This window comes from Botryllus schlosseri, chromosome 10, assembly GCF_051294905.1.
Source record: "Botryllus schlosseri isolate E-star chromosome 10, Bs_hap1, whole genome shotgun sequence".
Taxonomy (NCBI): Eukaryota; Metazoa; Chordata; class Ascidiacea; order Stolidobranchia; family Styelidae; genus Botryllus; species Botryllus schlosseri.
In genome coordinates, this window is record NC_137245.1 from 23216136 (window position 1) to 23237372 (window position 21237).

Consider the following 21237-nt stretch of genomic DNA (forward strand, 5'->3'; position numbering starts at 1 on the left):
AGAAAAGGGAGTCTACCCAAGCTTTAAAAAAAAGCCAGAGTAGTCCCTGTACACAAAGCTGGGGATAGAACTAATGTCACCAACTACCGTCCGATATCCGTTCTCCCATTCATCGGGGTTGTATTCGAAAAATTTCTCCTCTACCGCCTATCCTCATTCCTTGCAAAAATGCCTGTCATTTCCCCTCAACAATTTGGCTTCCGAAACAAACATCAAACCGCTCATGCCCCCCTAACAGCAGTGGCCGAACAGTATTATGATATCCCAGAGAAGCAAAATGTGGGATGTAGCATTTTTCTCGATCTAAAAAAAGCGTTTGACTGCGTGGATCATAAAATTCTCATTTCGAAATTGGCGCGTTACGGACTTCGGGGCCCACAACTTGAGCTCATGAAAAGTTGCCTCACTGGACCCCAACAAATGGTTGCGATTTCAAACACCTTGTCCTATCCTCACCTGGTGACCTGTGGTGTACCCCAAGGCTTAGTACTTGGACCTGTCCTCTTTACCTCATATGTCAACGACATTTTTGAAACCTCATTGAACACCACACTGTTCGCTGATGATACTCACCTCCTTTCTTCCGCATCTTCGACGGCAGAGCCGATGCCGTGACTAATGCTTTAAGTCCACGCGTGGACGGCCCAGAATAACCTTTGCGTAAACGATTCGAAATCCCAATTGCTGACAGTAAATTCATAAAATAACCCAACTGTTAACATCGCTGGTCAGCCCGTTTCCAACACAGATAATGGCAAATATCTCGGGGTTTTACTGGACTGGAACATGTCCTGGAAGAGTCATATTCAGTCCCTAGACACTAAATTATCACCGAAGTGCGGCCTGTTCTACAGCCTTGGCGCTTCATGCCAACAGGGGTTCTTCTGATACTCATTAAATCCTTGATCCAATCGAGGTTACATTATGGCATCCTCTGTTGGGGGCTGCCAGTAAAACTGCACTCAAGCCACGGCAAAAACTACAGCATAAAGTACTCCGAATCATAGCTAGGGCCCCAAAGGGGCCTGGCTGCCCATCCAACAAGTCGCTGCTGAAGAGATTCGGCGTCCTAAACATAGAAGATATGCGGAAACTAGAAATCGCTAAGTTTATGTATCAGTTCCACTGCGGTCGTTGCCCCGAATATTTCAATGACTTCTTTACCTCGGAATCAAAAGCGCACAAGTACAACACACGCGCGTCCACGTCGTCCAAATATCATATGATCGACCGGAAAGATCATCGATCTATAAAATATGCCGGACCTGATGTGTGGAACAGTATCCCGCCGGCCATCCGACAGTCGACGAACATGTCCACATTCAAGTCGAAATAGAAGCAATTACTACTAAATATATACAGTCCATCCTCAAGATTACCGGACCGCGACTGACCTATCGATCTCGCTTCCCATGACATGTCGCCCTATTCTTGTCGCTTTTTTTCTATACTGTCTTCTTTACTTTCATTCGGTGTGCAACTGTGCATGCCTCCTTTTTACTTCGCCTAAGCCAGTGGTTCTTAACCTTGCCTCCAGCTCCCCCCAAGGGGCGATTTGGATTTTGAAGGGGGCGGAAACGCTCAGGGGGCGATTAGGGGGCGCTGGGCTCAGGGGACGGTATGGGGGGGGCGCTGAAGCAAAATGGTTTCGCAGTAGGTCGTTTAGTATAGTAAAACATATCATTAACGAGTTTTCAGAGCAAATTAGGATTTGACAAAACATGTCAAATCTCTGAATTTTTCGACGATGTTTGCTACATATGTTCTCTACAAAATTTACTCATCAATTTTTGACGATCTATACAACTGTTTTACTTTTTTTCGCGCTGCGCGCGAATTACCGTTGCCTAATTTTAAATTATTAGGTTAACATCCACGACGAAAATATACGCATTATTTATCGAAAATATAAATAGGCATTTCGGCGTCGGCTCTTACCACGCCACAATGCACAAAGACACATGAAGTTTCGGCCAATATGGGACTCCGAGAGGTGTGCCAAAACATCGTCAGCGAAAAAACACTAAAAAGAATTGCCCTCATGTTCACCGTAAATTTAGATATAAATATGTTTAATTGTCCATAGGTGTATAAATGGCTCGTGCCGAATTATCATGTCGTGACAATCTGAACTGTAACAGAAGGCTCGTGGTGCCTGAAGCAATGCGTAGCTGATTGCGACTTGCTGTCCTGTCGTCTGAGTATTCTTAGCCGGGCAGATGCACTCGTTACAGATATATTTCGGAGAAGCGTACGTCGATGTTGCGTAGATGAATCTCAAGTCTCAAGGGGAGACATGAGAGAAAACGTGGGTTTCTATACCCATAAAATTCGTAACAATGCAAGGGATTGTAATGCTTTAGCCAATGAGAGCGGACTAATAAAGTTCTAGCACAGGAAAAAGGCAGCACTATAGCTAGGACTGTTTGGCGTAACAATGCCTACGGAGCTTCCGCAATCTAGAAGAGATAGTAGCGTTCTAATGGTCGTCATGATATAGTGAAATCCTAACAAGAGCACAGTATATTTCCTTCATAACAGATACCAGGCGAGGGACATGGAATTCAAAGGACCAGCGGTCTGCTACAGAACCCCACAGGACAAATAACATCCAGCAAATAAAAATTATTTGCCATAAGTAATATCAATTTCGAATCGTGTGCTTATTTTAGTTTAGTACGTTTATGCGATTTCAATATCTTTTGACTATATAGCCAGCGGATAGGAGGTCACAAAATAACAACATGCAACGAAGTAATTGTACCAACGGGCCGTCCGAATATGTTTAATTATTAATTACGTGCCTTACATTTTCCAAGACAACAGCTAATTCAACGCTACCGGTGAAGGATAAAAAATTATAGCGATATATATATATATGTAATTACGAATATTTTGACCGATTTATTCATCCATTATAAAAAAAAAAACTTTCTGGACGACCAGGCCACATAAAACTTCGCTCAACATCAAAATCACGCGACGCGGGGGTCTTGGGGGAAAGCCCCACATATGTTTGGTTTATCTATAGATAACTAACCTACGGAGGTTAGTTATCTATAGTTTATCGCTCTATTGCGGCCCGAGGCAGACGAAGTGCTGTTACGGCCCGTCCTCTTACCATAGCAATTTACAGCGTAGCTACGCTGTAAATTGCTATGCTCTTAGCCATTGTTTTTATTACAGTCTTTAAAATATGGGGTGGGAGGGGGCGCTAGAGCACGGAAAGTTTTGAAAGGGGGCGCTGGAGGAAAAAGGGTTAAGAACTACTGGCCTAGGTCAAGGTGGGTGTCTGATTCCATAGACAACTCCAAGTCGCTTCGACATCTTCCTGTCTTTTCGTTGTATAGCATTTTTGTGGTGTATTGAACTGATAAAATTGCTAATAAACCAATGATGATGATGAACTCGCTTCGCTACCTGCGATATCTGAGTATATCCACTGCAGCACAATTATATTGTTTTGACCATAGTGTCCTATATGGTGTCGACACAAGCAAATCGCACGGTTCAATGAAATTGTATCACGTCACAGTTTCCATTTGGCTACAGGCAATTTGACGGTGATTTTTGACCGACTTGCCGAGCATCAAATTTGATAAAACGGGTATCAATCGAAAGCTGCCGCCGTACTGATTACGAAAATATAAATTTTATTCCGCTCGCGGCCCTGGAACCCCCACAATCAGCCTCTAATTTTTCATTGTTATGGAGATTGGCATTGGGACGCAACAATGCTGTCTAGCGAAACGAGACAGGTGCTCGAGAAAAAGGGAGCCAGACAGTATTGTTGCGTCTGTCGTTTCGCCAGACAGCATTGTTGCGTCCCAATGCCAATCTCCATAACAATGAAAAATTAGAGGCTGATTGTGGGGGTTCCAGGGCCGCGAGCGGAATAAAATTTATATTTTCGTAATCAGTACGGCGGCAGCTTTCGATTGATACCCGTTTTATCAAATTTGATGCTCGGCAAGTCGGTCAAAAATCACCGTCAAATTGCCTGTAGCCAAATGGAAACTGTGACGTGATACAATTTCATTGAACCGTGCGATTTGCTTGTGTCGACACCATATAGGACACTATGTTTTGACTATAGTTTTGACTTGTGACTTTTGCGTGTTACCGATTAATTTCAGCGTGAAAATGAATTTTGCTCGGAACGGTTTTCACCGTCTTCGTGGGATTTCCGCACATGTGAACTCAGTTGCGCCGTTCGTTAGGATAGGGCGAATTGTGGAATTACTCCAGAATGACCAATCATACCCGTCTCGCAATTTTCAAACAAATTCTGTCGACATGAAATGGGAGGGAAAATATCGGAATTTCTATCACATGGACCAGCACTTTGCATGCGGCATGATGTTTGATGTGATAGCAAAACGGAAAAAGGCTTCAAAAATGGATAAAAGACCTCACATGAAAGGTGTAATATTGAGACTATTAATTCGTAAACCGAAGAAACCCAACAGTGCTAATAGAAAATGCTGCAAAGTTCGACTTAGCAATGGAAGAGAAGTGCTAGCGTACATCCCCGGCGAAGGTCATAATCTACAAGAACACAATGTAGTATTAATTGAGGGAAAAGGTCGCCAAGATCTACCTCAAGTCAATTACAAGGTCGTCAGAGGAGCATTGGACTGTGCGCACGTTGTAAAAAAACAAGTTTAGTTACATACCAATTACTTGGACAGCTTCTTGATGGTACAGAACTTCAATACATAATCGAACAGTATTTTCGTATTGAAATGAACCCTAATGTTTCGGCCAACCGGCGTCAGGGCTAATTGTCATTTTGTGTGCCTTGGAGTTGCCTTTCATCAAAATACACCAGCCAACAAAAAGAGTTCATGTATACCATCTAAAAATAGGACATAAAACGCTCTCGTAGTCGAAATTTCATGCTGTTGATGTCATATTTTGTGATACGATTTCTGATATACGATGTTCTTCTCCATTCTCTACTGGTTACTGACAATTACCCCTGACGCCCCTATGGAATTTTGGTTCATTTTATGAAATAAATCCTGCGTGATGAAAGCTTTTCTGCCTAGAATAATCATGTAATTAAACAGAAAGTTCTGCGTGACGTTGTCACCAATTCCACTCTAGCCCTGACGAGTGTCAGCTGAAAATATTTGGGTTCATTTCAATATGAATATACTGTTCAATACCAATTACTAAAATGATAGCGCACCTCGGGGTCTAACGCCAATGAAAGACATGCCTATGCCTTGAAAAAATGCAGCCCGTGTGGGTGCAATCGTCGATACATTTGCATATAGTTTGAAGTCGTGAGTCCCAACTTTCGTGATAGGATATATAAATCTCAAATTTGCAATATAGGACATAGTATGCTGGTATTGTTAGTAATATGAATATGCTTTTTGTTTGGTGCATTTTCAAATCCTTATTTTGACTCCACCGTGTAATGATTTTGTTGCTCTTGAAAAAATTTTAGTGTCTTGCCTGTATGCCTGAATTTTAAAATTCTTCGATACGTTTGACTGGATCTTGGCATACCTGTCCGCAGTCATCCAGAGAAGCAAAATTATGGAGTAACATAGAGAGATGTATTTGCTCTATCTACCTGTACTAATAAACTTATTTGTTTTCCAAACCCTGCATCACAAGTCTTTTCCGCTAACGTAATGTCTTTTTACTCTTTCTCGATGCGTTCAGCTACTGTATTGCTAGTAAATTTTATCGAGAGCGATGTACTTGCAATGTTGCAATCATACCCATGAACCGATTATGTTACTGGATGGGGTCGCTGTTACAATTGGTAGGTCAGCCGGGACTAAGATTTTGGATAAATTATGTTCAAGAACCCAGCTTCAAATTGTGGCTAATCACAGCAAAAAGTAGGTCAGTTGATTCTTGTGATGGTACATGCGATATTTTTGTCGTTAGATAGGCTAACAATAATAATGAATAGGTAACAATAAAAAAATTGGCCTTTTTCATTGTGTAGAATTAATACAAAATGATGTTGAGCATTTGTTATTAGTATCTGGGTGTGTTTAGGAATTGAAAAAGTAAGATATGTGCCTGGTAAAAAGGCTGCATGAACACACGTCGTCTTTTGAAGCTTGTTTTAAATGCAGCAATACTCACACCAGGTTGCTCCTTCCTCAGTACTAAGAACTACATGGAGGAAGACAGATCTGTTGCAGACTTAGTCCTGGTGAACAAAGAATGGAGAAATTTGGCTTGCCCTGGCTGACTTTACAGTGGTTTCAATCTGTTGAAATTTCATTAAGTGGTCGATATCAACTAATGGTGATCGACTGTTAATAACCTTTATGTCTGCACGCACTTCCTGTTTTCGAAAATAGAATCCACATCAAACTTGCTTAAATTCTAGCAAAACTTCTACTTTTGTTACTGGTATATGTTTTGTTCCAGATATGCAATGGTGAAGCAGCTTGGCGCCAACCCTTCACAGATTGACGGTATCAACATTGGGCAGGGTAAAACTGATAAGCTGTCCGTCGGTAAAATACTGCATGTAGTCGGTATGAAGTACCCTCACAAACTGTCCATATATTTGTCTCCTAAAGATGTTGATGGTAATTTTCACGATCTATGGCCATTTGTGGGCAAAAAATCACTACCAAGCTGTACTATGACACCTTTTTTTTTCTTTTTGAATAATTTCAGATCGAAAGTGCGACAAAAAAGGAACATCGTCTCTGAAATCGCGAGAAAATATGCACAACTCGCAAAAAAACAAAACTAGCGAAAATTTCGATAATGGCACTGCGGCAGATGTGGGACCTCCCCGGGCCACCGTAAGCAAGTCATCCCATTGGAGTCAAGGACTGAAGTCTTCAATGACAGATTCTAGCTTGCAAGTGTACAAGGATGATCGAGTCATTGTGATTAAAGATAAATACCCAAAGGTCGGTGTCAATAATCCCTTACATAGAACTAGAGCTCAACCGATGTCAGTATTTTGTGCCAATAACGACACTGCCAAAGTGACATTTTTGCCAATAAAGCCAATATAAAAATGTGATATATTTCGACTGAAAGTTGTAAGAAGTGGCAGTAAAGTGAAAAATATATCCCATATCAACTTCATTTATTTAAAACTCAAGCTGAGTAAGAAACTATAGTGCTTCTAATCCTACAGCCATAACGGTGCTTCAGGAAACACAACTTTTCTACTTTTTTCACCAAGAAGCGAACACGCAGGTCTTCACAAATCACACCAACACTACAGAGTACCCTTTCTCGTACAGGTGTCCAGAGTTGCCCGATACCTACATTACCATAGGGACAGATATAACTCTCGAAAAGTAGGGTGACACCCATTCTTTTCATAAAATCATCAAAAGCGTCAAATACTAATTATGTAGTACGGTACTGTAACGTTGGCAAATAAGCTGTACACAAGATATAGACTACATTTGCTAAGAGATAACATCCGCGTAAGACTTGTGCTTGGTATGTCAAACTTCAATATCCGCAGGCGGGTCGCCTGCTGAAACTGTTGAGCAAATGATGGTTATTGATTACGGACTCTATTTTGTGTATGATTTCAATTCGTATTACGCACCGTTCGGTGTTTCATCTTCATCCAACTCCGGACCGGAATTTGCAAAGCTATCATGATCATTATCCCAGGATTCCACGCCTTCCACTTCACCCAAATCATGCCAAGCGCCGTTTGCATTCTCAGTTCTTGCTCGATTCGGACCGCTGACCGCTTCAGATTTGAGCACAACGTCACTTTTTGGTTTTGAGCCACTTCTTTTTCTGCAAGTTATCAATTCAATATCACCTTTTCAATATACTGTCGCGCTAGTTTTCAAAGGCTCCTGCCTTTGCATCAGCTTACGGTTCAAATATTGCGATTTATGGAAATCGTCAATTTTTTCACTGGATTTTTGCGTAGCAATCTGATTCGTTGACAACAGGCTATTAACAATAGCCTTCTACCACTCGGGGGTCCATTTGCTAATTAAAAGCCTTTGATTCCATCGTTAAATAGTTTATCCTGGTATTTTTCGTGTGACAGTCGACACTGTAAGTTGGCTACATCTCCCAGTTACGTGAATTTAACAGTGACCAGAAAGTATGGAAAACTATTGAAGTAATAATGGAAGTGACGATGGTAAGCCTTACAAATAGATACCGGTAGAACTTATTCGAGTAGCCTACTCTAAAAGAGTATAATTATATACTGACCACCTCATTCTATATCGTTTTGAGATGTACTGATAGATTGGGTTTCACTCGAGATTGTCACTTCATTCTTAACGGGCTCAGGAAATTTTTAGATTGCAAGGCGTAGCATTGCCTACCTGTAAAGATGAAACACCACCAAAGCTAAAATCAGTAGGAGCAAAACGACTGGGACAGCAACGGCTGCAACAGGAAAGTTTCCTCCTTGCGCACGATTCATGTTCGTCAGTGTGCTTGCGGACGTAACGGCGCTTGTGACAGTTGTGACATTGCCGATGGTATCAGTGGACTGGATAACGGCACTTGTATCTGTAAAAGCAATTCCATTTGCTCCCGAGCAGGCAGTGTTTGGATATTTGGGAACAAGTCGCTGCCTTCGAGCCGCTAGTCATATCGAGTCATTGCACATTCGGACTAGAGTGAAGTCAAGTCACACTTTTTTGAAATGCGAGGTGAATCTTCTCGGCCAACATAAAAGAACCAATGAAAGCGCGGATAGATGCAATTTTTTAAGATGTGTTTGGTTACCACGATGAAGGGGCTCTTTCGCCCGGTTGTCATGACAATTTCATTCCTAAAATTGATGCAAACGCATCCCAAAACTATTGTCTAATGTAGAAATGGAAGAAGTCTATAAACAATACCACTTGAGTAAGTAGGCAAAACCTACTGGAGCACTCTTAAAAAGGAGAAATACTGTGCTACTGGCCACCTCTGTTTATTATTACAGTAGTCTAAATCTAATTTCTTTCGACTGTAACATAAATATCAGCATGCTGGGCGGCAAGCAAGCTCTGAAATAATTATGGTACATTACCGACTGGCTTCTGACATATTCGCCCACACGATTGTCCGCCGCTGTCACAGTACTCGTTGAACCACGTCTTTCTTATCTTGTATGTGCCAGCGATGTGCTTGTTGACGCATCGTTGGGTTTCAAGCAAATTCGGCTCTCCCGGCTCCCAATTGTCGTATTCCAATTTTTTGCCCGATGGCCACATCCATTCCCCAGTCGAGTTTTGCAGTCCGATCCACAAACAGTTCGTGTTTTGCGATATGTTGCGTGTGTCGATTACGGAATCTATGAATTCTTCCTGCTCCGTCGAAGTTATTTCCGCAAGATGTGAATTGTTTTGTTGGCACAGCTGTTCTGCTTGTCCATGGCCTCTCGATATTATTGTTGTGAATGAGAAAGTTTGTCCTTCAAAGGTGAGCCATTCTGTAATCGATCTCAATTCAGGTGTTGCCTAATACGGGTGAAGCTGGGGCCTAATCAAATGCCTCCTTGATTCAATTCTGAATTGAGTATGAAGCTTCAAGTCAGTATTTCAGTGCCGCCTATTATGATGTCACAGCAGTAATATTGACCTGCAAATTATCCTTTGTTGTGGACACAAGGAAACAATGCCAGTAACACGTCGTCGAAATCTTAGTGTTTCTTGACCATAATTATTTCATAGCGCTTTGTGACGGTGTTGTGTGTTGATCACCATCTCACAAAAATGACGGTCACAAACGACCGAGATTTCTAGGATCTCACGATGGAAGAAAGTTTCAAGACTATATTTTTCGTTGTTGAAATCACTCTCAGTGTGAAAACTTGTGTTTATGTTACTTGAAACATCTCACTACATTACAATTGATACATGATTTGGATTCTAGGACGCACTAGCACTTCTTGTGCCCAGCCCCACTCATATCACAACCCACAAGATATCCCATATCTGCTTATGCTTTGTGTTTTTGATCTAATTTACCAACCAGCACTACTAACAGTTTACCTACCATCAAACCTTAATTCACATGCACATTCTGAATCATCACTAACCTTCCATTTTTACGATGATATTTTTTGAGGTGAACCTGTATCCTGGCTAATTCATTAAGATATTCCAGTGCAGTACGCAGTGAAGGAACGATTTGGCTGTGTGCTCTGTTCACTGTACAAATCGCTATTATCTGCACTGCGAACAATTTACAAAGCAATAGTGACTAACGTATGATTTGTTGTATTAATCATGCGGTCTTCCGCGGCCATTTCCACTGAGGCAGGGAGGAAGATAGGCATTGATCGTGTTCTCACATTCAATTAATCATAAATGACCATCTGCCATTGAATGAATCGTATGTTTTTCTGAGAATTGCAATGAGATCAGTGTTTTTTAAACAGGGTGTTGCCTCTTGCCTTGTAAACCAAGAATACTTGTGAATAAGCAATGAATATAATGGTACTCGAGTACAGGAAAGCAAGGCAAGACCTCTTCCGCTATAGAGTAGACCTACTTTGCAAAGTACAGTAGTTCAGCAGCTTGAAAAATATCTTATAAATCCATTAAAGATGTAATATCATGATATAGCGGCTGTAGCACCTTGGTGCTGATGTGCATTCACTCTAAAAACAATTCATTTTCCAGCCAAATACTACTTTCGGCTTGTTAAAAATATTTATGCCAACTGAAATATGATGTCAGGAAATTAAGTGGAATTTGATGTGGCTGCGAAATCAATTGACCGTGCAGTCGAAAAATTGCTCAGAAAAATTTGGTTTTCTTCAACCCTGACAACCACTACTCCACAATGAAGACAAATTTACATCAAAACTTAAACAATCAACATTATGTAAATTTCTTGCCTGAAGCTTGTATTTTTCCTAGGCAAAATTCCATTTTCTGGTCATGCCAGTTGAAAATATTGTCTCCACTGTACATTTGAACTCTGCACACGCATCTCTTCTGGATCATATGTGGAAGGTTGGGAGAGACATTGCGAAAAGAAGTTGCGACGATGATACGAAAACGAGGTTCAGATACGGATATCATGCAGTTCCTAGCATGAGGTTTGTTCTGACTGACCTGGTCATCACTTTTTAAATAAATTCGCTTATCTTTGTAAGAATGATGGTATAATCACGTGTAGTCTGATAACCTGTCTTTTTCAGTCCTTTTCAAACTCTTTGGCTAGATTCTTGCCAGTCTACGTCAGAGGTGGTCACGAAGTACTTCTACATTTTGGAGTTTTTTGGTGTTCTTTTTCGACTACTTCCACTTCTACTTGAACCGTTTTTTTTGGTGAGAACCACTTGGTTTTTGCAATCTGTATTTTGAAAAGGGGAAAGTAGTTTGGGTTGTTTTGCATCACTTTCTTGAGTGGATTTGTAATAAGAACCGTGTGCAATATCCCCTGTATCATGGTGACTTGAGATATTTTCAAAAATTTTATCATTTTTCAAGTGTGGTAAGTCATTTTGAGCTTATCGCTAAGATAAAATCTTGCTGTTTAAAGTCTCCTCAGATCAACTTCTAAAAGTATGCGAAACTTCTACTTAGTGAACCTTCTTAGTTGATACTTGTCACACCCTTCATTTTAAACTCCTACTTACAATTGAGTAAAAAGATACAGCTGGCAGCTGGCTACTTTGACCACCTCTGGCATAGGCTTACTGGTTTTCCTGCCCAAGTGTTGAAGGTTTATCTAGGCTCCTCCTTGCCTCGTGATCCGTCTGAGCCAGAGGTTCTCAGCCTGCTTTTGGCCGTGGCCCCTGGCCCATTTCCGGGTTTGAAAATGTTCTGTGGTCCACCTCTTATCCCAGAGTCATAGTTCTGTACAATATGCGGTAATCGCAGCCGCCGATATGCCTATTTCTCTAAAATATGCACATTTTCTCGTGCTAACCATATTTAAATGAAGACCTGTAGGGACATCCCCCCTGACTGGGGGTTTGGGGTGCGGCAGTTACGGCCCTGGAAGATAGTGTAACTCTTGTGTACTTTCGCTGTTCCACTCACGTCGCCAAACCCAATGATCAAATCCCCGCATCCACTGTGTGATTTGGGTTTTGGTTCCACTATGGTGGGGAATAATATAACCAATCTGGGCCCGCTTCGAACCATTGAATTGGATACTACAGAGAAGGGGAGAAATAATTTTTTATTATGTTAGCTGTACAATGTACAGTACATAGTAGGCCATGTCTTGTACCTAAGTTGCGATGTCAGAACAATAAATCCAATAATACAATCAATTCTTGTTACTCTTACATTATGTAAAAAGACTTCAAGGCCGGACATTTTTAGACCTTCTAGATTCGTTGCCGTGGTTCCGTATACTTACAAAGGCTGTTGACAATTGATGATAAATTGCAATAGTAGATAATTTTATGTAACAATAATACAATCTGCCGAATTAGGCCATCATAAATCTACATCAGATGCACTTCAGTCCGAGTTTAATGCACACCCTTTTCCAAGGCGTACGACGTATGACACTGCCGGAATACTTGGTTACTTCAGCATTAACTTCCTCTGATATCGATCATCGAAATTATTTTCGTTGCTGTTGGCCGTAGGTTGTCTGAGTTAGGGGATAAAAGCTGCCGTTTCCCAGGGTTGTAATCAAGTCACAAGGTTTTGAATCACAAGTCAATCTCAGTTCTATAGTTTTGACTCGAGCCAAGTGGAGTCGTTTTCAATTCACCACCGAGTCAAGCCCGAGTCAGCTAGTAGAGGGAGGACGAGTGTTTCCACTCGAGTCCGTGTCCAAGTCATTATGTTCACTATTCAGTTTTCCATTCAATCCGGTTCACACCACTTTTTCAACTCTGCTCCAGTGATATAGAATGGCTCTCTTTCATAATATCGCAATTTTCCTCAGTTTTAACAGTTTCTGGCCATATGTTCAAGTGTCAGGAATGATAGATGAAATGCCAATAATGCAGTAACTTTACTATTCTTCGAAGTTACAATGAAATGTCTGTCTTGGCCGTCCTAGTATCGAGTCGTATGAGCTGGTTCAAGACATGCATAATGACTCGAGCACAAGTCGAGTCAATACAAAGATTGACTCGAGTCGAGTCATTCTACGCATTTGAAAAAAATGACTCGTGTCAAGTCGAGTCACTAAAAAATCGTGACTCAAGTCGTGAGTCGAGTCATTACAACCCTGCCGTTTTCCCTCCCATTTTCGAATTGTACATTGTGACTCCACACGTGCACTACATCTCGTCGGAGTCGGATGAAAAGCTTTATGTAGCCTAGGTATAATTCGATAATATGAATTTATTTTTGAATATATGAAGATAACAAATATAACTAAACTTTCACTAATTCTACAATTTTCCAATTTTCCATAGCCCTCACTTTGAGAATCCCAAGTCTGAACGGTGTCTAATAAAAAGCCTAGAAGTGGGCCGTGCTACAAGTCGGCAAATACGGAATAAAAATGAAGAGTATCGTCCTGGAGTAAAATGACAGACGTGTTGTGAATCGCTGTTTTTACTTTCAGCCATCTCCATATGCACGTCATCAGCCAAGACTTCGACTCGCCCTCGCTAAAAACGAAGAAACATTGGAATTCTTTCACCACTGAATACTTTGTGGATGCGGAAGGTTGGTCTTACATGGCATGTGAATGTAGGTTTACCTTACGTCCTCTTTTTTGAAGAAATGTCCTCACTTCGTCCAAACGTCCTCCTTTTTGACAAATTGTGCTCCTTTTTAGCTTAAAATGCCCCGAAAGACCACGGAAGACGTTGAATTTCGGCCTAAGAGTTGTATGACGGGTTATACGGGAGTCAAAACGGAAGAATGTCTTTTTTTTTAGTCAACACTGGTGTCAACACTGTGGTCACAGCCCTATAGGTCAAAAGTGGGTAATTCGGAAGTCGAGGCAGAGTGATGAACTTTTTTTTCGTCAACACAACAAGATTTCCAGTAAATATCTCAAAATCAGCTGTTTTCAATTTCGGTGAGCTAACTTTTATGGTTTGATAAAAGTGTCCTACGGTCCCGATTCCAAAATAGTGTAACCCTATGTGAATGTGATGATATCGAATTAGCTCAAGGGGTTGGCCGGTGGTAACACTAACACACGGTGTTCATATCTTGAGATGGGTGAACTGAACGGTCTTGTGTTTTATTTGTGTTTCAGACATAATACACGAGATCAAAACCGAAGGCAAAGTGAAGAACAGGCGGCACATGACTGAACTTTTAAAGAACGCTTTGCGGTAATATGGTTTGACTTCATCAATTCATGTTGCCACTGCGAATCACATTTGGGAGAGGTAGTCAGTTTGTTTTGCTTTTCCGGTAGAGGTCATATCGTAAATTCTTACGCAATTACAAATAGCGATTTCCAAGTTATGCCATAGCTATTTGAAGTAGAAAAGAAAAGGTCTGAAACATACTCATTTCTAGGTGAGTAACTGAGTATATTAGTCGAGGTGTTGCATACTTTTAGTATAGTAAATCGACAATCGTAAGTCGGCTACTTTTGATATCGCAAGATAAATTGTTGCAACGCAAAACAAGTCAATGACACGTCCAATTATCGTATGATCGGCATAAAAGGTGATCGCTCTATCAAATATGCCTGACCTCTGACGTGTGGAACAGTATGCCGCCGGCTATCCGGTGTCCACGTTCAAGTCGGAATACAAGCAATTTCTACTAAATGAATACTAGTCCGTCCTCAAGATTACCGGTCCACGACCTGACCTGTCGATCTGGCCTACCGTGACATGCCACCTCGTTTTTGTCGCTTGCTTTTTTATACTACCTTCTGTTACTTTTCATTCAGTGTTCATAAGGGGTATTCAAAAATGACTTTTTCTCTCAAATTGTACTTGTTAAAATTGTTAGGTTACCAAATTTAAGCCTACGCACCAAATTTGGTTCAATTCCAACGTGTAGCCGCTATGCTACAGGAAAAGAAAGTTTCTATTTATTATATAAAAATAAATGAATTAAAAATGTCAAAATTTTCTGTTCACCTCATGAATGTGTTAGGTTGTCTATAAAAACGATGTTCACCAAATTTGGCTCAATTCCAACCAGTGGAAGCGGAGTTATTGCCGTTGAAAAATTTGGATCTGAATAAAATAGTATTTACGGTGGGCACACGAACACCTATAATAAATAATTAAAAAGTTGGCCACCGTAAATACTATTTTATTGATCATCCAAATTTTTCGACGGCAATAACTCCGCTTCCACTGGTTTGGAATTGAACCAAAGTTGAGAAAAAAAGTCATTTTTGAACACACCTAGTGTTCATGCCTCCTCTTTGAATCGCCTAGGCCAAGGTGGGTGTTTGATTTCAAAGACCACTCCAAGTCGTTTCGACACCTTGCTATCTTTTCATTGTATCGCCATTTTGTGGTGTATTGAACTGATAAAAATTCCTAATAAAACCGACCCGTATGACAATACAAATACGGCAATTTTACAAAATATATACTGTTACTGCACCGAATTTCATGTTCGCTTGCTCTTCAAGGTGTCACATTTGCCATACGGAGTTGAAGAACATGCCGCAACTCAAGAAGCACATCAAAGACTGCCGTTGACGCCAACTGCAATGATGTTACCCCTACTGGCGTTCACACTGTTCTGTTCACCGACGTGTAGTACCCGGCCAGAACCTCGCCAGTTGGCGTGTTTCGCCAAAATTATGTTCGTCATGGTCCGAATGGCACGTCTCAAAACGATGGAAATGCATGCTTATTTGTTTATGATGATGAATTTGTGATCTACTGCTTGCAATTCGCTGTTACATTTTCCGCGGTGTTTTACTACATTAGTGCAGCGGATGGAATAAAACGTTAATGATGAATTCGAAATGAGTATCGAGTAATCTTATAATCGCGAATTCAATTAATACTGTCCCCCTCGACTGTGAACAACTGAACATTTCATCGCTAGTTGTGATCATATGCTGCGGGCAGATTACTATTTCGCCAAAATGCCGTCTACATGAATATTCGCAGGCCTGTGCAGCATGTTTTCGTCGACCGATCGAGGTTTAGAGGCTGTCGCGCTGAGAAATTAAGATGGCGTAGGATTGCGGTACAGGAAAATAACTAGGCGACGCTACAACTGGAATCGTGATGCCCACCGATAGTTAAAACTAAGCGCCGCGATTTCGTTAACGCTGAACGAACTTCAGAGACGTGTTACCAGGTATTTCGATACAAGTGCAGTAATTATGGAGATTGGAGATGGACTGCAAGTATGCACGAGGCAAGTTCTGAAGCCAGTGTTACTGTGTGGCGCCAAGTCGAAATCAGCATTCCGGCGCGTGAAAGTTTTGATGAATCACCGATTCTGCACCTGCAGATTGATCACTCGGTTCTATTCTAGTCTTCGTAACGAAAACAACATGTTTTACTCTTCTATATTCAGTTATCCACGTTCTTGCCTAATAGTCGTATTGGAAGCGTAAGCCTATTGCAGATAGCCGACATAATTTACTTCGAGAAACGGCGTTGATTTCAGGAAGTTGCTCTGTATGCCATGCCATTTCGACACTTAGTTTTGTTTACGAAGCGAGATGGTGATCGATTTGTCTGGTAAGGTTTGTTTGGTGACTGGTGCCTCGCGGGGATTAGGTAAAGGTATTGCGGTGCAGCTAGCTGTTCATGGAGCGCAATGCTACGTAACCGGGAGAAATGGAGATTTGATGCAAGAGCTTAACAAAGAGGTAATACGTGCTGATATTGAGCGATATTTCGATGACGTATTGAAGATGCGAATATATATCGTAATATACGCGCGGCCTTGTTTATAGTGCTGTGAACTCAAGGTTGAAACCGGCTAGCTCGCGTATCGTTATGTTTTGCGTCGGTGTATAGGGAAGTCTCGTCCATTATTTATGCAAGAAGCCGTAACAATACGTGCTTGTTGCCTTTTTTATCAAGTATTTTTAGGCGAACAGAGTGAGTGCATTTTTCTACAGTTCTGACTGAGGGTCGGTTGCATAGATCGCTATCAAAAATAATCCGCAGATAGCCATGATCGCCGATATTCGGATCCGCGATCGACACTGTCGCGTAATCGCCTCTCAGCTCAGTGATGCGGATCGATCGGCGAGTCGAATGATCCTCGATCGTTGGCGCGAACTGATGCAAATGACGTCAGTTAATCCGTCAAAGCATCTTCTGATGGCGGGAACGGGGAGGTTCTGGACTTCTGGAAGTGTGTTGCTGCTCGGACACCATGTCTCGAGTATGTTCGGAGTGTGCTGACACTCGGACATCATGTTTGGGGTATGTTCGGACTGTGTTGACACCCGGACAACATGTCTGGGGTGTGTTCGGACTGTGTTGACACTTGGACATCATGTCTGGGGTATGCTCGGACCGTGTTGACACTCGGACCTCACGTCTGGGGTATGTCTGGGAAATGTTCGGACTGTGTGAAGGGGTCGTTCGCCCCCTGACTACGCTTTTAGCTGTTAGTCCTACGTTAGCTAATGCAAGTCCGGATTTCGGGTAAATTAGTGCCGGTAACTCAAAAAATACAAGTGTTGAATATATGCGTTGTGCGTTATTGAAAACATGCTAGGCTGCCGCTTGTTCTTTTTGTGTTAACTTCCATTGGCCTACTCTTTATTCATATAGGTGCCTCTTCTTTATATCGTCTACCCAGGTGGGTGTCTGATTACTCCAAGTCGCTTCGACACATTCCTATCTCTTCATTGTATCTTGTGGTGTTTTAATCTGGTGAAATTATTTAATTAACTGATACTAGTAGCCTACTGGAGAGCAAATTCATAGTTAACGTTGTCGTAGCCTACTGATCAAATGCATGTATTATTTTCGATTATTTTATACGGCTGTATAAGTTCATTTTCACATTTTTTATGATATTAACCTGTGGCCCCTACGCCCGTAACCACCCACACACCCTGACTCATTCTAATTTCTCACAGGTAGAAAACAGTGGTGGCAGTGGAACATGTATCCCTCTGCAATGCAATCACGAAAACGATGAGCAAGTGGAAAATGTTTTTCGTCAAATTCGCGAACAAAATAATGGACAGTTAGATCTACTCGTGAACAACGTATACTCTGCAGTCAATGTATGAAAAATCATTGTTGATTCCCTCACAATCACCATTGATTCCCTGTTCATATTGTCATCGCATTCCAGCATATATTAAGCAACATTAACTGCAAGTTTTGGGAACAATCCAATGATACTTGGGATATCGTCAATAACGTCGGACTGAGGTAGCTTAATTCTTTTCGACGAGTAAGATAGCGAAGTATACTTGCATAATGCATTTTATGCAGAAACCACTACCTGTGCTCCACATATGCAGCAAGAATGATGGTAAAAAATAAAACAGGTGTAATCATCAATATATCTTCGATTGGCGGAATCCGATATTTATTCTCGGCCGCTTACGGAATAGGAAAGGCCGCGGTAAGCGAAATATTGCTGTGACACCTAACACAGTATAGTGTACTACCCTGACTCGTACCATATTTTGTAGAATGAGCGAATGGCCCGTGACTGTTCCCTGGAATTAAGGAGTCATGGTATCGCTTTTGTGTCTCTTATGCCAGGTCTCGTGAGGACGGAACTCATGAGAAAGGGAATTCAAGACGGCATTTGGACGAAGGTAATGTAGTATAAGGAGTGAAGCAACATCTCTGAATAGTCGATACATTGTTATCACTAATCATATTCATATGCCTATATTCAGTTGGGGCCGTATGCGCAAAAAGCGGAAACGCCTACATATGTAGGCAGAACAGTAGCAGCATTGATGTCAGGTCTGCAAAAAACTTCTGAGACTGCTCTTGAATGTTGTCATCTAATACTCACATGGGTTGTGTCGTAACAGAATCAAAAGTTGAACTTATGTCGAAGACCGGGAAGACTTTGCTTACAACCGACATTGGAAGACGCTACTGTATTACGGATGAGACCGGTATGCAAAAATGTTGAAATCATTTGGTTAGCCTGGTCATGGTCATTCTATAATCCTCAAAATATATCAGGTGCTATTCCTCCCAGCATGTTTCAACTAAACTATGTGCTCTACTCTTGCGGATATCGTACGCTGTCGAAGTTCATCCCCGATTGCTTGCGGATACCGATGTTCCTGGTGAAAGTTATTGAAGTTCTGAAGACGTCGTGAATGAATTATAATGAAGGCGTAAGACGGCAACCCGCCAAGTATTTTTCGAAAGATTGTTTGCTTTAAAGGAGATGGGCGCGGAGTGACAGACATTGATCGCCTGAGTTTAAAACACTTGACCAAATTCATTGAAAAAATTTAATTTTCATGCATGTATTTACGACTATCGCAGGCAATAAACATCGTCGACCACACGCGTTTTATTACACATTATACATCCGTATAGTCATAATTATAGCCAAAATGTATTAGTTTCATTCCTTCGAGATACCTATTATACTATGCGATACAGAAGACGCGATGTAACATGGACATGATGAATTCATATTTTAAGGGATCCGAAGTCGTAACGACCACGTTCGTTCTGTCACTAGGCCTATAACACAGTGGTTCTTAACCCCCGCAATCGACCCATTCAAGTAGATTAAATGTAGATCAATTATCGCGCAACCCTCATCTGTCTTGTGTAAATATATTAACTGTAGGGCCTGTACCTGTATGCTATACTGCAAAATGCAATTATTACCATAGTGCTATGTGGAATCACGCTGGAAATTTAGAGGCTTACTCGGAACCCTCTTGCCTCGCCGACCCCGGTGGAGAATCCCCGTTCTATCATCTACGTAGTTAAATTCAATTCATAATCCGGTTTCACCAAGAGCCACTGTAGCCTATATTATACAGTAATAGTTTATGGTAAGATGAGTAGTAAGATAAATATGGAATATCTTGAGTTATTCAGGTTACCTATATGTACCTATCCTATATCGAATTTACGGTGATGGAATAGGCAAATTATTATTCATTAATTTATAGTTATCAGGATATATAGGCTAGAATTGTTCTCAACCTTTTTGCAGGGTTGTAACCAAGTCACAATTCAGGCTCCGAGTCACAAGTCAACTTCAATTTATTGTTTTTCAATTCACCACCGAGTCGAGTCATCGAGCAGAGGGTCAAGTCCGAGTCATGGTATTAAGACTCGACTCCGAGTCCAAGTCATTATGTTGACTGCTCAGTTTCCAGTTAAAGTCTTGTTAAACTCACTTTACTTAACTATGTTTGTTTGGTCATATCGAATGTTTCGCATTTATAATATGCAAATTTTCCTCACTTTTAGCAGTTTCTGGTCGAATGTTCAAGTACCAGTACCGATCAGACGCAATTTCAGAAGGGTGGTGGTTAGGATAATTCACAATTCTTCGAAATTATAAAATGAAATGTTGGTCTTGACCATCAGAGTCTCGAGTCAATGACTTGGTTCGAGTCACGCGCAATGACTCGAGTCCAAGTCGAGTCGATACACGCAGATTGACTCGAGTCGAGTCATTTCCGTAGTTTGACAAAATGACTCGAGTTAAGTCGAGTTATCAGAAAATAGTGAATCGAGTCGGACTCAAGTCGAGTCATTACATCACTGCCTTTTGACCTCGCGGACCAGCAAAACTTCCAAATAAGTACTGCGGATCGGTAAGCCTCCAATAACAATCAAAATTCACCCAAATTGCCAGTACGACAATGCAACTAAAGGGAAATGCAAATTTGCTGTTTTGTAGCCTCTATTCTGTTGCTAATTGTCGCTATATCGTACTGTCAAAACTTGACCAAATTAGTTTAATAGTATGCTTACGAGTTGCGGGCAACTTTTAAATGGATTTTTACAACACTTGCAGCATTCTGACGCGCGCAGAGTCCGAAGCAGAGCACGAACTTTATATTACGACGCGCAGAGTCCAAACAAGAGCACGAACTCTATATTACGATACCGTACTGAAAAATGCGTTCCAAATTATAAACCCATTTAAAATTAGATGTTTCATTTCTCTATGGAAAAGCATCCAACTTCTTGCATTTTGGAATCGAGATATAGAAGTCTGATATAGCCTATATTTGGAGGACCACCAGGAAAGTTGCCACGGACCGGCGGTTGAGAACCACTGCGGTAGATTATTATATAAGTTGTCCTATTCAATATGACAGGATAAATTAATATATAGGCCTACGTTGAATGAACAATTTAACAATAAGATATCATATTGACTGATCTGTTAGGTAATAATAACTAATATATTACTGATCCGAATACATGATAGATAGTATATGTGACAGCATTTTGATTTG

General features: G+C 41.1%; 3 protein-coding genes across 11 annotated transcripts in view; 2 read left to right on the forward strand and 1 right to left on the reverse strand.

The window, feature by feature from the left end:
• LOC145448185 (aprataxin-like) overlaps nt 1–15808 on the forward strand; it is a 137337-nt gene extending 121529 nt beyond the window's left edge. The window contains exons 1-8 of one of the 8 annotated variants that reach the window (XR_013917826.1): nt 4664–5861; nt 6406–6569; nt 6661–6902; nt 10845–11026; nt 13471–13574; nt 13789–13932; nt 14116–14194; nt 15466–15524. Coding sequence is in view for 6 of the 8 variants with exons in the window: in XM_080326528.1 (XP_080182654.1) it covers nt 5713–5861; nt 6406–6569; nt 6661–6902; nt 10845–11026; nt 13471–13574; nt 14116–14194; nt 15466–15535 (990 nt within the window). In the remaining 2 variants the exon portion in view is untranslated. Of the gene's footprint in view, nt 1–4663; nt 5866–6405; nt 6570–6660; nt 6903–10844; nt 11027–13470; nt 13575–13788; nt 13933–14115; nt 14252–15465 lie in introns of those variants that run through there. The other 7 variants (XM_080326529.1, XM_080326532.1, XM_080326533.1 and 4 more) reach the window with 7 other exon arrangements.
• Nucleotides 6898–10594, reverse strand: LOC145448189 (uncharacterized). Its single transcript, XM_080326538.1, has 5 exons — nt 10019–10594; nt 9008–9409; nt 8310–8499; nt 7562–7761; nt 6898–7492 (listed from the first exon to the last, which is right to left on the reverse strand). The coding sequence occupies exons 1-5, from the start codon at nt 10023–10025 to the stop codon at nt 7455–7457; spliced, it is 837 nt and encodes a 278-aa protein (XP_080182664.1). The 5' UTR covers nt 10026–10594; the 3' UTR covers nt 6898–7454.
• Nucleotides 15809–15987: 179 nt separating the features above from the next.
• On the forward strand, nt 15988–19310 carry LOC145448187 (dehydrogenase/reductase SDR family member 1-like). 2 transcript variants are annotated; one of them, XM_080326536.1, is made up of 8 exons: nt 15988–16668; nt 17899–18048; nt 18120–18199; nt 18263–18395; nt 18466–18594; nt 18679–18748; nt 18820–18906; nt 18993–19310. In XM_080326536.1, the coding sequence occupies exons 1-8, from the start codon at nt 16519–16521 to the stop codon at nt 19004–19006; spliced, it is 813 nt and encodes a 270-aa protein (XP_080182662.1). In that variant the 5' UTR covers nt 15988–16518; the 3' UTR covers nt 19007–19310. The 2 variants fall into 2 exon arrangements, with proteins under 2 accessions (XP_080182662.1, XP_080182661.1); XM_080326535.1 differs by having other exon boundaries at nt 16010–16668; nt 18977–19310.
• The last annotated feature ends 1927 nt before the right edge of the window (nt 19311–21237 follow it).

Coding starts and splice junctions, on each gene's coding strand:
- LOC145448189 (XM_080326538.1), bottom strand. Junction 8,500..9,007: donor AATATGTCAGAAGCCAGTCG/GTAATGTACCAT, acceptor TTGCTTTTACAG/ATACAAGTGCCGTTATCCAG. Junction 7,493..7,561: donor TGAAGATGAAACACCGAACG/GTGCGTAATACG, acceptor TTTGCTCAACAG/TTTCAGCAGGCGACCCGCCT.
- LOC145448187 (XM_080326535.1), top strand. CDS start 16,519: ATGGTGATCGATTTGTCTGGTAAGGTTTGTTTGGTGACTGGTGCCTCG. Junction 18,049..18,119: donor ACGTATACTCTGCAGTCAAT/GTATGAAAAATC, acceptor ATCGCATTCCAG/CATATATTAAGCAACATTAA. Junction 18,200..18,262: donor GTCAATAACGTCGGACTGAG/GTAGCTTAATTC, acceptor CATTTTATGCAG/AAACCACTACCTGTGCTCCA.